The sequence below is a fragment of the Prunus avium genome, chromosome 7 (assembly GCF_965620075.1).
Source record: "Prunus avium chromosome 7, drPruAviu1.hap1.1, whole genome shotgun sequence".
NCBI lineage: Eukaryota > Viridiplantae > Streptophyta > Magnoliopsida > Rosales > Rosaceae > Prunus > Prunus avium.
This window is the reverse complement of record NC_142290.1, coordinates 23,475,426-23,488,109: the sequence shown is the minus strand read 5'-3', so window position 1 is coordinate 23,488,109 and position 12,684 is coordinate 23,475,426. Positions and strand designations below refer to the sequence as shown.

The 12,684-nt window shown below is 41.6% G+C and overlaps 1 protein-coding gene across 1 annotated transcript; it reads left to right on the top strand.

The window, feature by feature from the left end:
- Window positions 1-2,649: 2,649 nt before the first annotated feature.
- SDP1 (Patatin-like phospholipase family protein) lies at window positions 2,650-7,471 on the top strand. The gene is made up of 3 exons (XM_021974340.2): window positions 2,650-5,145; window positions 5,824-5,967; window positions 6,233-7,471. The coding sequence occupies exons 1-3, from the start codon at window positions 3,730-3,732 to the stop codon at window positions 7,223-7,225; spliced, it is 2,553 nt and encodes an 850-aa protein (XP_021830032.1). The 5' UTR covers window positions 2,650-3,729; the 3' UTR covers window positions 7,226-7,471.
- The last annotated feature ends 5,213 nt before the right edge of the window (window positions 7,472-12,684 follow it).

Sequence of the window (12,684 nt, the reverse complement as noted above, 5' to 3'; positions counted from 1 at the left end):
CAGTAATTGTAATAACAGACTAATCAGTTGGTAATTGCATTCTGAAAATGCAAAAGTTTGCCAATTGCATGCCAAGTACGTACACTAATTGCAAAACCTCCCTTACGATTTGGTAATTGCACGCCTAAATATTATACCAAATTTCAGTATAATACAACAACTCCGACGAAGATGAACGCAATGTCAATGCTCAGAATATCATTACAAGTATAAATTCTACTCAATGTGTCAATGCTCAGAATATCATTACAAGTATAAATTCTACCCAATGCTTTTGGAATGAGACAAAATTTTCAACAACAACATTATCCAACATCAAAGAAGAGAAAGATATTGGTATATTATCATAACAGTAAAACAACTATAGTTCTAGGAATATATAAGTGGACATGATAACTATGCAGTGAGATTGCATACATTGACACTTATCATAGTCCATAATCCTAAATATATTCATGGTCATAGAAGTATCAATTGGGCGTTGATATTCCGCCAAGACCAGATATCTTCTCTATACGTAGAGAATGATGAGGTCTCAAGTCATTGACGGTAGCGACACCTAGATATGTGTGTAGATGCTTGCAGGAGAACAAGTACACTAAATGCGATCAAATATATGAGTTCTAAAATAGAAGTCTTTACTCACATGTCAAACTAGAACTCATAGATTGCAATGGTGCAAACTAATCCTTAGACCTGAAACATCATAAATGTCTTGTGGCTATGTTGTTTGTCTTTGAGGGAACTATACAATAATGTTGTAGGAAACATGACCTAAAAGTGTTTATCAGAACTTTCAATAAAGTCATGAAGACAAATGAATGTACAACAAATAATCTCTACTCTCAGTAAGGAGAGAGAATACTCCAAAGATATGATTGATCAAATCTCTGCACATAGTGGTGGATAAGATTTGAAAGAAGTAGTTTTCAAATCTTACCAGGATAATCATATAAAGGAATAATTCACATTAGGATATTCGACATTAGATTTCATTATCTAATAATGTGAATAAGGAGTATTGTACAAGAGAAGGATTCAATTGCACGGTCATTCCAATTTGAATAGGTTCTTCCCTACACCTTTTTTAGCTCGGATAACCATGACATGTTGTTAGGCGTCAATCATGGTTTGTGGAAGTCCTAAAATGTTCAATCATAATTGACCTTACTAATAGGAAGAATTAATTAGATTTCACAAATCAACTCACAGAGTCAACCTACTACCTTGCTAAAAGGAACTTACGGATTGTACATCGAGAACTGTGATTAGAGAAACAAATGAAGATAAAGTAAACTTGAGAAACAAATAAAGAAGATAAGACGTTGAAAGTCAATAGTCAAAGTCAAAGTCAACATATTTGACCATAACGGTTGACCAAGTCAAACTATTCTGACTAAGGATTTTGAATTAATGGTAAGTCACAAATCACAATTAAAATGTTAATTGTGAAGTTAGTTTGACAGTTGGACTCAATTTGGGCTTTAAAGGCATTTTGGGCCAAAGGGCAAAATAGCCCAAGGACCCAATGGGTCCAGGACTAGGAACGTGTGTTGTATGACAACACAAGTTAAATGAGCCCAAGAGGAGCCCAAGAAACACTATGACTAAAATTCCCATTCTCCTCATCTTCTTGTTATCTATTTAAGCCACAGTTTGACATTTTGAAGTTAGGGTTTTTAGCATTTCAACTTGGAGTTCTTGATGTGTAGAAGAGACATCATCTTTCTTAGCCAAAAATGGGTCCAACCTAATAGGCTTAGCTCAACTTGAATAAGCAAAATGAATCCGCCATTTAGAACAATTTTGTGTTATATGTTGGGGCTAAATTCATTCCAAGTCATAAAATGCAAAATGTTTCCTTCAAGGGTCTATGGTCAATGGGGTTTGCGGGAGAAGGGGGAGGAGGGAGGGAGAGAGAGAGCTAAGGGTGGGAACAGATAGATAAGAGGCGGAGGATGGGGAAGATGGAAGGGGAAGGAGGGGAATGGGAGGGTGGGGGATACGGAAGGGGAAGGGGAATGAGGAGGAGGCTGAGTTTGTTTTTGTTCTCTTTTTTTTTTTTAATTATAATTTTTTTAAATGTTAAATATTTATTTTCTTTAAAAAATGTTAAATTATTATTTTTAAATATTTTTTATTTAGATTCATGTGGCATGATCTCATTGGATATGTGGGCACCACATACATACCACATCATCAATTTGACGAAACTTCACGGCATGACCAAATTGATGTGTGAGGCGTAATATGAAGGACCAATAATGTCACGAAAAAATAAAGGACCAAAGGTGATAATTTGACAAACCTCAAGGACTATTTGTGATATAAAAAAAAATAAAAAAAAAACCCTAAAAACAAAAAACCTTGGTAATTTAAAGAGTTTTAAGCAGGAAAAGAGAAATGAGGACATAAGGGATATTGTGTCAAAGTGTCGGTGTTGTGGGAGCCACAGATTGCAAGGAGATTTGTCAGACCAAAAAAATTTCTCCATCCGATGTAACAACATAATCTTTCCGTTTACAATATGTGGAATTCCTATTATATTATAATTCTAATTATAATGTCGAATTTTTCTATTTTTCGGTCGTCATCATTAACGCCATTGTTTTTAGCTTGTACGCAACCAAAAGCGCTTTCGTTTACGCGAAATCAAAGCCTCTGCTTTCTTACAATCAACCAAAAAAATTTCGAAGTTTTGTTTCGTCTCGTTTTCTTGGCGTTCCATCTTGTTTGTCACTTTCCTGAAATAGCAATATAAATAGAAGCTTCCAACAATCAATATAGTCTTGTCGGATAGGTCGCGGAGTGGTCTCTCCGCCACCTTATCCGCCTTTAATAAAAAAGATTTCCATATCCAATTCATACCCATCAGAGCGGCGTCACCATCATGTTGATATCTTTATCCATTCACAATTCCCAATACTTCCCATAAATCCCATCCAATCCAATCTATTGGTGTATTGGGTTCCATTTATTGAAGTTCGTTTACCTGTTATTTGTTGCTTGGAATTTCAATCTCTTGGGGTTCCTTTAGCAGGCAGTTAGAAACTTGGGTTCTGATCTGAGAATCGATTTGGCTGTTAATTTTATTGCTCCTGAGAATTTGAGGCAAAAGCCAGTTGGGTTTCTGATTTGGGAGGTGGGTTTTTGTTTGGTTTGCTGATCAAGTTTTCTGGGTTGAATTTTGTGGATTTGAAATTCTGGGGGTTCCTTGGGGCTTGGTTGGGCAGGTTTTGGAAACCCACCAAGCTTTTGAGCTGGTGGGTGTTGGCAATTTGAGGATTTGGGGTCAACGTTTGTGACTTTTCCATTGGTTTTGGAGGGGGATTTCTCTGGAATTTGGAAAGCTTCAAGATTTAAAGCGGTTGGAGAATTTGGTAACTGATATTTAATTTACAATTAGGTTTTCCTTGTTTGGTTTGTTGGGTACCGTTTTATTTCATTTGAGCTAAAGCTTGAAGCAATAGATAAATCTTAATTGAACTTTTGGAATCATATCTCATTGACTTCTATTTTAATTCTGTATGATTCAATTTGAGATTCTACTGCCAAGACTCGTTTGTCATTCAATTGCCCTCCTCATTCTTTTGTAAACTTGGAGAGCTAAAACCACATTTGTAGTTATAAGAGCTGTTGTAGGTTTTATAACCCTTCAGCTTTGTTGACCAAGGAAATATACCTTTGCTACAAAGACAAAAATACAGACATTTTACTTACTCGAAAGAAATGGATATAAGCAATGAGGCCAGTGTTGATCCATTTCCTATTGGACCTTCAACCATTGTTGGTCGGACTATTGCTTTCAGGGTTTTATTTTGCAAGTCAATGTCACAGTTGAGGCAACAAATGTTTCGTACATTGTTGCGTCTCATCTATAGATGCAGGGACTTTTTGGCGCCCATGTTCTCATGGTTGCATCCTCGAAATCCACAAGGGATATTGGCAATGGTGACAATTATTGCTTTTTTGTTGAAGCGATACACAAATGTAAAAGTCAAGGCTGAAATGGCTTATCGGAGGAAATTTTGGAGAAATATGATGAGAACTGCATTGACTTATGAGGAGTGGGCTCATGCTGCTAGGATGCTTGATAAAGAGACCCCAAAGATGAATGAATCAGACCTTTATGATGAAGAAGTAGTTAGGAATAAGCTTCAAGAGCTCCACCACCGTCGTGAAGAGGGTTCTCTCAGAGACATAATGTTCTGCATGCGAGCAGATCTTGTTAGAAATCTGGGTAATATGTGCAACTCTGAGCTTCACAAGGAGAAACTTCATGTTCCCAAACTCATAAAGGAATACATCGATGAGGTCTCAACTCAGTTGAGAATGGTCTGTGATTCAGACTCAGAAGAGCTCTCATTGGAAGAGAAGCTTGCTTTCATGCATGAAACAAGACATGCTTTTGGGAGAACTGCCCTGCTCTTGAGTGGGGGCGCTTCTCTTGGATCTTTCCATGTGGGTGTGGTTAAAACGCTGGTGGAACATAAGCTTTTGCCAAGAATAATTGCTGGTTCTAGTGTGGGGTCCATTATGTGTGCTGTTGTTGCCACTAGGTCTTGGCCTGAGCTCCAAAGTTTCTTTGAGGATTCTTGGCACTCATTGCAGTTTTTTGATCAGATGGGTGGGATTTTTACAGTTGTCAAGAGGGTCATGACACGCGGGGCAGTTCATGAGATCAGGCAGTTGCAAATGATGTTAAGGCATTTAACGAGTAATCTTACGTTCCAAGAAGCTTATGACATGACTGGTAGAATTCTTGGGATAACTGTTTGCTCCCCAAGGAAGCACGAGCCACCTAGATGCCTTAACTACTTGACTTCACCTCATGTTGTTATATGGAGTGCAGTGACAGCTTCTTGTGCTTTTCCAGGCCTTTTTGAGGCTCAGGAACTAATGGCAAAAGATAGAAGTGGAGAGATTGTTCCTTATCACCCTCCATTTAATTTGGGTCCAGAGGAAGGGTCAATGCCAGTGCGTAGATGGAGGGATGGTAGCTTGGAGATAGATTTACCTATGATGCAGCTGAAAGAACTGTTCAACGTTAATCATTTTATTGTCAGTCAGGCAAATCCTCACATTGCACCATTATTAAGGCTAAAGGAATTTGTGAGAGCTTGTGGAGGCAACTTTGCTGCCAAGGTATGTATTGATAGACCTCAATTCAGATTCTTTTTAAAATTATTGTCTTTGTCCAATGGTTTTAGTTGTCTGTGTAGTCTTATTTTTCTTGTTACGAATATGAAAGGTCTTAGCCTTACCAACTTGTTTCTGCCTTCTTACTGCTTTTCTCTGTTTTTCTTCCATACCTAACAACTTCGTAGAACTTAGAAGAAAAAAGTGAAGTTTTTTTGTAGCTGGTGAAATGTTGTATGATTCTCCAAGCACTAAAGATGATCCTCAGTTGTAAGCCGGAAAAAAAAAAAGGTTATCCTCAGTTGGGATACCAGCTTATGATAAATTCTTGGCTGCATCACCAACATGTGGTTTGGATTTCAGTAAGAGAAATCCATTTAGTTTCAACTTGTGGTTAGAATTTACTGACTTAGGAAATATTTCTTTTGATCTCAGCATCAGGCCACATATTTATGGACTGCAGCTCCAATGGCTTTGCCAAAAACAATCTTGATAAATTACAGTAGTCTATCATCTTGGTTTATCAGCAAGCACCTTATTGAAAGGAATAGACATTGAGCTAGGATTGCTTATCTGTTCTTGCCCACTGGTTGTAATATCGTATTTGGATTCTGTCACATGATTTTGTTACTTCGATATTCTGATGACATGAGAATTAATCCATTTTAGTCTTTAACTGTGTAGCTTGCTCATCTTGCTGAGATGGAGGTGAAACATAGATGTAACCAGATCCTGGAACTTGGTTTTCCATTAGGCGGAATTGCGAAACTGTTTGCTCAAGATTGGGAGGGTGACGTTACTGTTGTTATGCCTGCCACACTTGCTCAGGTACGGGGAGAAAGCATTAACTACTGAATTAGGCTTGGCCATTATTTCATGGAACCTTACATTATAGTACTTGCTTAACAAATTTCTTAAAGTATAACTAACTTTGGATTGGGTTAAATTGAACAAAGTATTACAAAATTAAGTTTTTTTGGAGTATTTTGAATTTTTTGTTTTTCTCTTGTGGACCAATTCTCTTGTGGACCAATTCGAATAATCCTTTACATGGAGACTAACTAGCCATTTGTTTTTCTGACCTATTTACCAGTACTCTAAAATTATACAAAATCCAACATATATTGAACTTCAAAAGGCAGCCAACCAAGGTAGAAGATGCACTTGGGAGAAGCTCTCGGCCATAAAAGCAAACTGTGGCATTGAGCTTGCTCTTGATGAGTGTGTTGTAATTCTCAACCACATGCGCAGACTCAAAAGGAGTGCTGAAAGAGCTGCAGCTTCTTCTCATGGCCTAGCTACTACGGTCAAATTCAGTGCATCAAGAAGAATTCCTTCTTGGAATTGTATTGCTCGTGAGAATTCAAGTGGTTCCCTTGAAGACTTTGGAGATGGTGCTTCCTCAATCCATCAAGGTATTGGTGCATCCACCAGTGCAATTCCTTCTGGTAAAAACTTTCAAACGCACCGTAATATACATGATGGAAGTGACAGTGAATCTGAGAGCGTTGACGTTAATTCTTGGACAAGATCAGGTGGACCTTTAATGAGAACAACATCAGCAAATAAATTCATCGACTTTGTCCAAAATTTGGACATTGATGCTGAACTGAACAGAAGTTTTCTGGCTATTCCTAACTCAGCGACACTTCAGATGGGAGGCAATAATCAGTATTATCAAAGCCCAAGGGGTACAACACCTGACAGAAGTCCCGAAAGCACTAAATTCGATAAGAGGGATTTTGGAAGTATGGTTTCAGTAAATGGTTCGAGCATTATGGTGACTGAAGGTGATCTTTTGCAGCCTGAAAGGATACATAATGGGATTGTATTCAATATTGTGAAGAAAGAAGACTTAACATTGTCAAGTAGGAGCAGTCATGACATGGAAAATTACGGCAGTGAAGTTGCTGAATGCATGCAACTTGATTGTCCGGAAAAGGACATGGATGCTAGATCTACATCTGAATGCGGTGATGCTGATATCGCTTCAGACATCTGCTTAGAAGAAACGGCACCCAATTGCCAGTCGACGGATCAACCTAATGTAGATGATTGTAATCATCAGAGCACTGCGGATGGTTGATTTTAACATCTGTTCTGCTAAGAGATTTATTACAGAATGAGGAGTTGATACTTTTTCCAGATTGAAATAAATACTAAGAATACTGCTTCAAGGCTAAATGTTAGTTTGGCTCAGTTGCTTTTGCAGTACCTTGACAAAGAATTTGATTCTGAATTCTGCACCCATGAAGCCATTGACTCTGTAAATTACTTGTGTACAAAAATGAGATTCATATGGCTCAATGAATGAAAAAATCTCTCAATCTCTCTCTCTCTCTCTCTCTCTCTCTCTCTCAGTTTGATTATATATGTGAAACCATATGTCTCCTGAACTTGTGAAGTTGCATCGGTTAAGTTTCTTTCATATAGATTCCTCCAGAACTAATGCATTGAAGTTTTGACTCTTGATAATTCTAATATTGTTAGTGTTTTGAAGTTTGACAATTAATATTATCAAAGGGAGAAGAATGGACATGTTTTCTATGATTATCTGTTAAATGTCTGTTAAAAAACTAAAAACGAACTGAAACAGAAATCTCAATTTCCTGATCTTATTCACATGGTCTTTTGACCTTTACAAATCAAAGTTTGTGTTGTGTTTGTTACTTGTTTTATTCAATCTAGAAACGCCAATTCATGAGAAAATGCCTTCTTGATTGCATACACCCAATCTTGTGTATCAGTTTTCTGTGATTATTTGTTTTGAAACCAGACTCAGTTTATTGAGAATTAGATCCTTTTTACATTTGTGGAGAAATTAAATTTCATTATTCTATTTTGTTCATTCTTCCTGTATGAACATAAAATAGATAGTGCTGGTAGTTATCTTGAATTTGCAGGATTTGTTGTAAGTTCAGTTTGATAATGCCAAATTTTGTTATTTGAGTTTCATTGATCCTTTCATGTTAGGCCTTTTTTATTTATGAATTATTTTCGTTGTTCCTGTGAATTATTATTTATATGCGTACGTATATAAAGAAAACTAACATTTAAAATAAAAAAAGAGGTTGGGAAAGTAAATTATATTTATTGTCCAGGGTCTTATGAATTACCTGTTCACACCTTGGCATCAGTATACATCCTTTCTTTCTATTTTGAGGTTTTTCACTTTTTACTCTCATGATATGATGAATATCAATTTTATTAACTAGCATCAATGTCTTAGGTCGTATATGCGTGGCTGAATATTAATATGCGGTTTTCGATGCTTTTTTTGGTATACAATTATTCTTGGAGTTCAGATCCTCTGGCTCCAATTTCTCTGTCCCCTCTCTGTTTCCTAAGCTAATTTGTTGACATCTGGACACTAACATAACTCTAATTTAACACTGTTAAGTTAATAAAAATAAAAAAACAGAAAATTAGAAAAAGAAACAAAAAGCCCAGCAACCACCACCACACTACCCACTCACCCAATCGTGACTCTAATTTAGCAATAGGAAGTTGTGGGCGATTACCTTGCACTTTTATAGGCGCAAGACATGGGATGTGCGTATGTCTTGGCCTTGGCATTGACACATGGCGCCACAGCCGAAAAGGAAGCCTCAAGAATAGGAAAGATATGGAGGAATTGAAGATATGGCCTACATTTTATATGCCTTGTGAAGGCTAAATAAATTAAATGACTTGCCAAGATATGCATGCCTCGTGGAGGTTATTCATGCTAAATGTCGAGGGGGATGTGCTTTAGTCCATAAGGGAGTCACCTTAAGGTGGTAACCTAACTTCTATAATTGGAGATCCCATGAAGGAAGTTCAATGTGGTAGAAACAATCCATATTGCGTGACTCAAACATAACACTCATTATTTGAAGGGAAAATTAGGTGTAGGGATTTCTAAAATCCCTAGAAGCTATGAGAGAACAAATCATCTAGCCTATACATATCTTATATGAAATCAAATAGAAGCGGAACCAAGAAAAAGCTAGAGATTCATGCAACTCTCAACCTAGGTCCCAATCTTGATAGGTTTATGAAAGTTTGCACCTTTGTTTGTACCATATCTGACCCTCCACTCGTACAACGACACGTGGATCTCATAAACTCGCCCAAGCACCCAAGGCCTCGGACAATCGGCATAGGCTACTGATGATATTGTCTCAAAGCAGCAAAAGATCATTACAGGGCCCAACACAGCCTACAATCGGTATTCCCTACCGATTCTGCAGAATCAACCTCGAAGCACCCGCCTGAAATATCTAAGGACTCGTGTCAACCTCATAGGGCCCTCCCACGAGTCCCACATCGAAAATGAGCGCTAAGAGCATACTAAATGCCCTCTATAAGTATGCCCCTCCCACTACAATACAGGGGTAAGACTTTTCAGCTTGACTTTTATACTACTATATAGTCAACAGCAAGAGCTCTTAAAAACAATCTTACTCGAGCATCGGAGGGTCTTAGGCTGGTTCCACACCGGTTCCATAGACTTTACGAGCTTCGCTTATCTTCTATTCAGGATCAGCATCCAAGGACAGGAAGAATCGGCATCCAACACCCAATCGATCTCTTGATCGTCCATCCCACTTGTAAGTTGCACTCATCTCTATCTATTCAAGATTTAGCGCCAACAGATTGGCGCCGTCTGTGGGAATCGCTTATCGATCAACCCATATCTCAAAACAAAGAACTCTGAGACCAAAAAATGAATCCATCTTCGGCCCTCCCTACCGATGGCCCCATCCTCGGCCTCGTTGGCGAGCCGAATCCAACTCCCTTGCTTCAGACACCTGCTCGACCGACCACCCTGGAGGCTCGGATGGAGACCCTACAGCAGGATATGGCAAGAATGCAGGAGCACAACAATGTTCTCGCCTCCAAACTGGATGACACCCAGAGGCAACTGCATCAACAACAAACACTCTCCGCCCAGTTGCAGAACGATCGGGAACCAGCCACACAGCTTCGGCAGGAGAAATCGTTTAAAAGCGTACGAAAGCCCACTTTCCAGGATAGAGGGAAGCAGCAGGCCGCGAACGGACCAACTGTCTCCCGAAGACTGTTCGTGCCCACTCCGAAGGAACGCCATCCCGAATATCGCGTTTATTCTGATTGCCGCGAGAGGATCAACGATCGGCGCAGAGAACGGCAGTCATCGCCCATCCAGGTCCGGGCGAAGCTAGACGATCCACGCCTGGAGGTACTTGGACCAAAATCCCCCTTACGCCAGAGGTACGGCGCGATCGGCCTGGAAGAGACGGACGAATCAGATTATGTTCCAACATCCCCAGGAACCACAATCTCATCGGCAGGGCCCTCTGCACGACGCCACAGCCACCGATCAAACCAAGACAACGATCGGCGAAAAGGAAATTACGAGAGAAGCCCCAGCCGAACGGCAGACCAAGGAAGGCGAGGTCACAATACTGACCAACGCACAGGGAACCGAGCGATCGAACCCTTTGGTGACGATCTTCCATCTACCGATCCGACTATTCGTCTCCTCCTACAGAAGATGACTCGCATCGAGAAGGAACAAGACCAGGCTCGGACACCAACATGGGGAACGGTACAGCCAGGGCCGTTCACCAATCGAATCCGGACATTCAGACACGAGAAGGAGGTCCAAGCACTCCGCATATCGTTTTATTCGGGGGTCGAAGATCCCGTTACCCACATTCATACCTTCCAATCAGCTCTGGGTTGCAAAGGACTGACGGACGAAGGCCAATGTTTGCTATTCCCCTCCACCCTGACCGGAGCCGCTCTGAATTGGTTCTATCGGATGGAGCCAGACACGGTCGACAATTTCAATCAGTTGAAGCAAACCTTCCTCAACCATTTTATGATTCAGACCGATCGCCTATATTCCGCCGATGATCTATATACCGTTCGGCAGCAAGACGATGAGCCGTTGAGGGAATATGCGGCTAGGTTCAGCCATGAGTACTCCAGATGTCCGGAAACTGACGACAGGGCGGCCTTCGGTGCCTTCAAAAGCGGCCTTCGGTCGTCTCAGTTTCGTTATTTGGTCCACAGCAGCAACTGGACCACCTACTCCGAATTAATGAAACAGGCGGCTATCCACGCCAAGGCTGAGCATTTCAACTCCAAGGGATCGGCTTCGACCCCAATAAACAAAACGGCGTTGACCGATCAGCCTCCAACGCAGAACTACGACCGATTCCCGGTCGACCGATCGGCAAACCAGGCCCCCTACCGAACGGCACCCCCTGTCCCTGCTTTTTCCACTCAGCGAAACAAGCGGAAGGACAACTTCCGGGAACGGCAGGACAACAACAAGAAGGGCAACCACAAGGGGAATCGGCCAGACGAAATCTTCACTTTGCTCAACACCACTTATGAGCAAGTTCTCCTGACCGAAGGGGATATGATACCGAAGCCGAACAATCGGAAACTCCCTCGCCAGAGCGAAAAAGACACCGGTGTCTTCTGCCGGTACCACCAATACAACGGCCATGATACGGAATCATGCATCGCGCTGCGCAAAATCGTTGAACGCCTCATCAATGACGGAAAGCTGGATCAGTATTTAAACACCAAGCCAGCAACGGATAACTCATTGAATCGGCAGATCAATATGATCAGTGGAGGGGCGCCTATTGCCGAAGCCAGCAACCGATCCGTTAAAAACTACGTTCGTGCCGTACGGCATCCACAAATCCTCAGCGTGGCGGGAGGACGCAATGACAAAATTCAACGCAACGGTTGGGAACCTATCACCTTTTCTGAAGAAGAAGAGCGAGGCATCATCTTCCCCCACTCTGATCCTATGATCATACGGGCTGATATATCGGATTTCGACGTAGGCCGAATCCTCATCGACACCGGCAGTTCGGTCAACGTGCTATTCGCCGACGCTTTCAACGCCCTCGGCGTGGACCCTCGGCATCTGAACAAGGATATCACCCCTCTCCTGAGCTTCTCTGGCGACGTGGTTGAACCAATCGGCAGTGTCCAGCTCCCGTTCGCTGTCGGTACCATCCCCAGACGAACGGTCCTCTACACCCATTTTCTAGTGGTCGACTGCCCAACGGCATACAACGCTATCATCGGCAGGACGGCGCTCACAAAAATGAAGGCCATGCTGTCACCACACATGCTCCTCCTCAAGTTCCCCACACACGCTGGCGTCGGCCAAGTGCGAGGGGACCAATTGAGTGCACGGACGTGTTACGTTTCGGCAACCAAGGAATCGGCAAGGGCTGCGCTTCGCGAAACATACTCGGTCGCCACCAGCTTGGGCGTACCGAACGGCAGGGGGACGGACAAACCAGATGACCCCCGAGATGAGACTGTAACCCCGCAAGCGCAACCCGCCGAAGATTTAGAACCAGTCACCCTCTCCGAAGCACAACCGGACAGACAAGTTCGAATCGGTACAACCTTGAGTCCGGCACTCAGGGCCGATTTTATCACCTTCCTGCAAACCAATGCAGAAGTCTTCGCCTGGTCATACGACGATATGCCCGGCATCGCCCCGAGTGTCATCAGCCACAAGCTCAGCATCTGCTCCACTTT

Excerpts from the sequence above, each read along its gene's own strand:
- SDP1 (XM_021974340.2), top strand. The coding sequence starts at position 3,730 with ATGGATATAAGCAATGAGGCCAGTGTTGATCCATTTCCTATTGGACCT. Across the intron at positions 5,146-5,823 it reads GAGGCAACTTTGCTGCCAAG|CTTGCTCATCTTGCTGAGAT; the intron begins GTATGTATTGAT and ends TTAACTGTGTAG. Across the intron at positions 5,968-6,232 it reads TGCCTGCCACACTTGCTCAG|TACTCTAAAATTATACAAAA; the intron begins GTACGGGGAGAA and ends CCTATTTACCAG.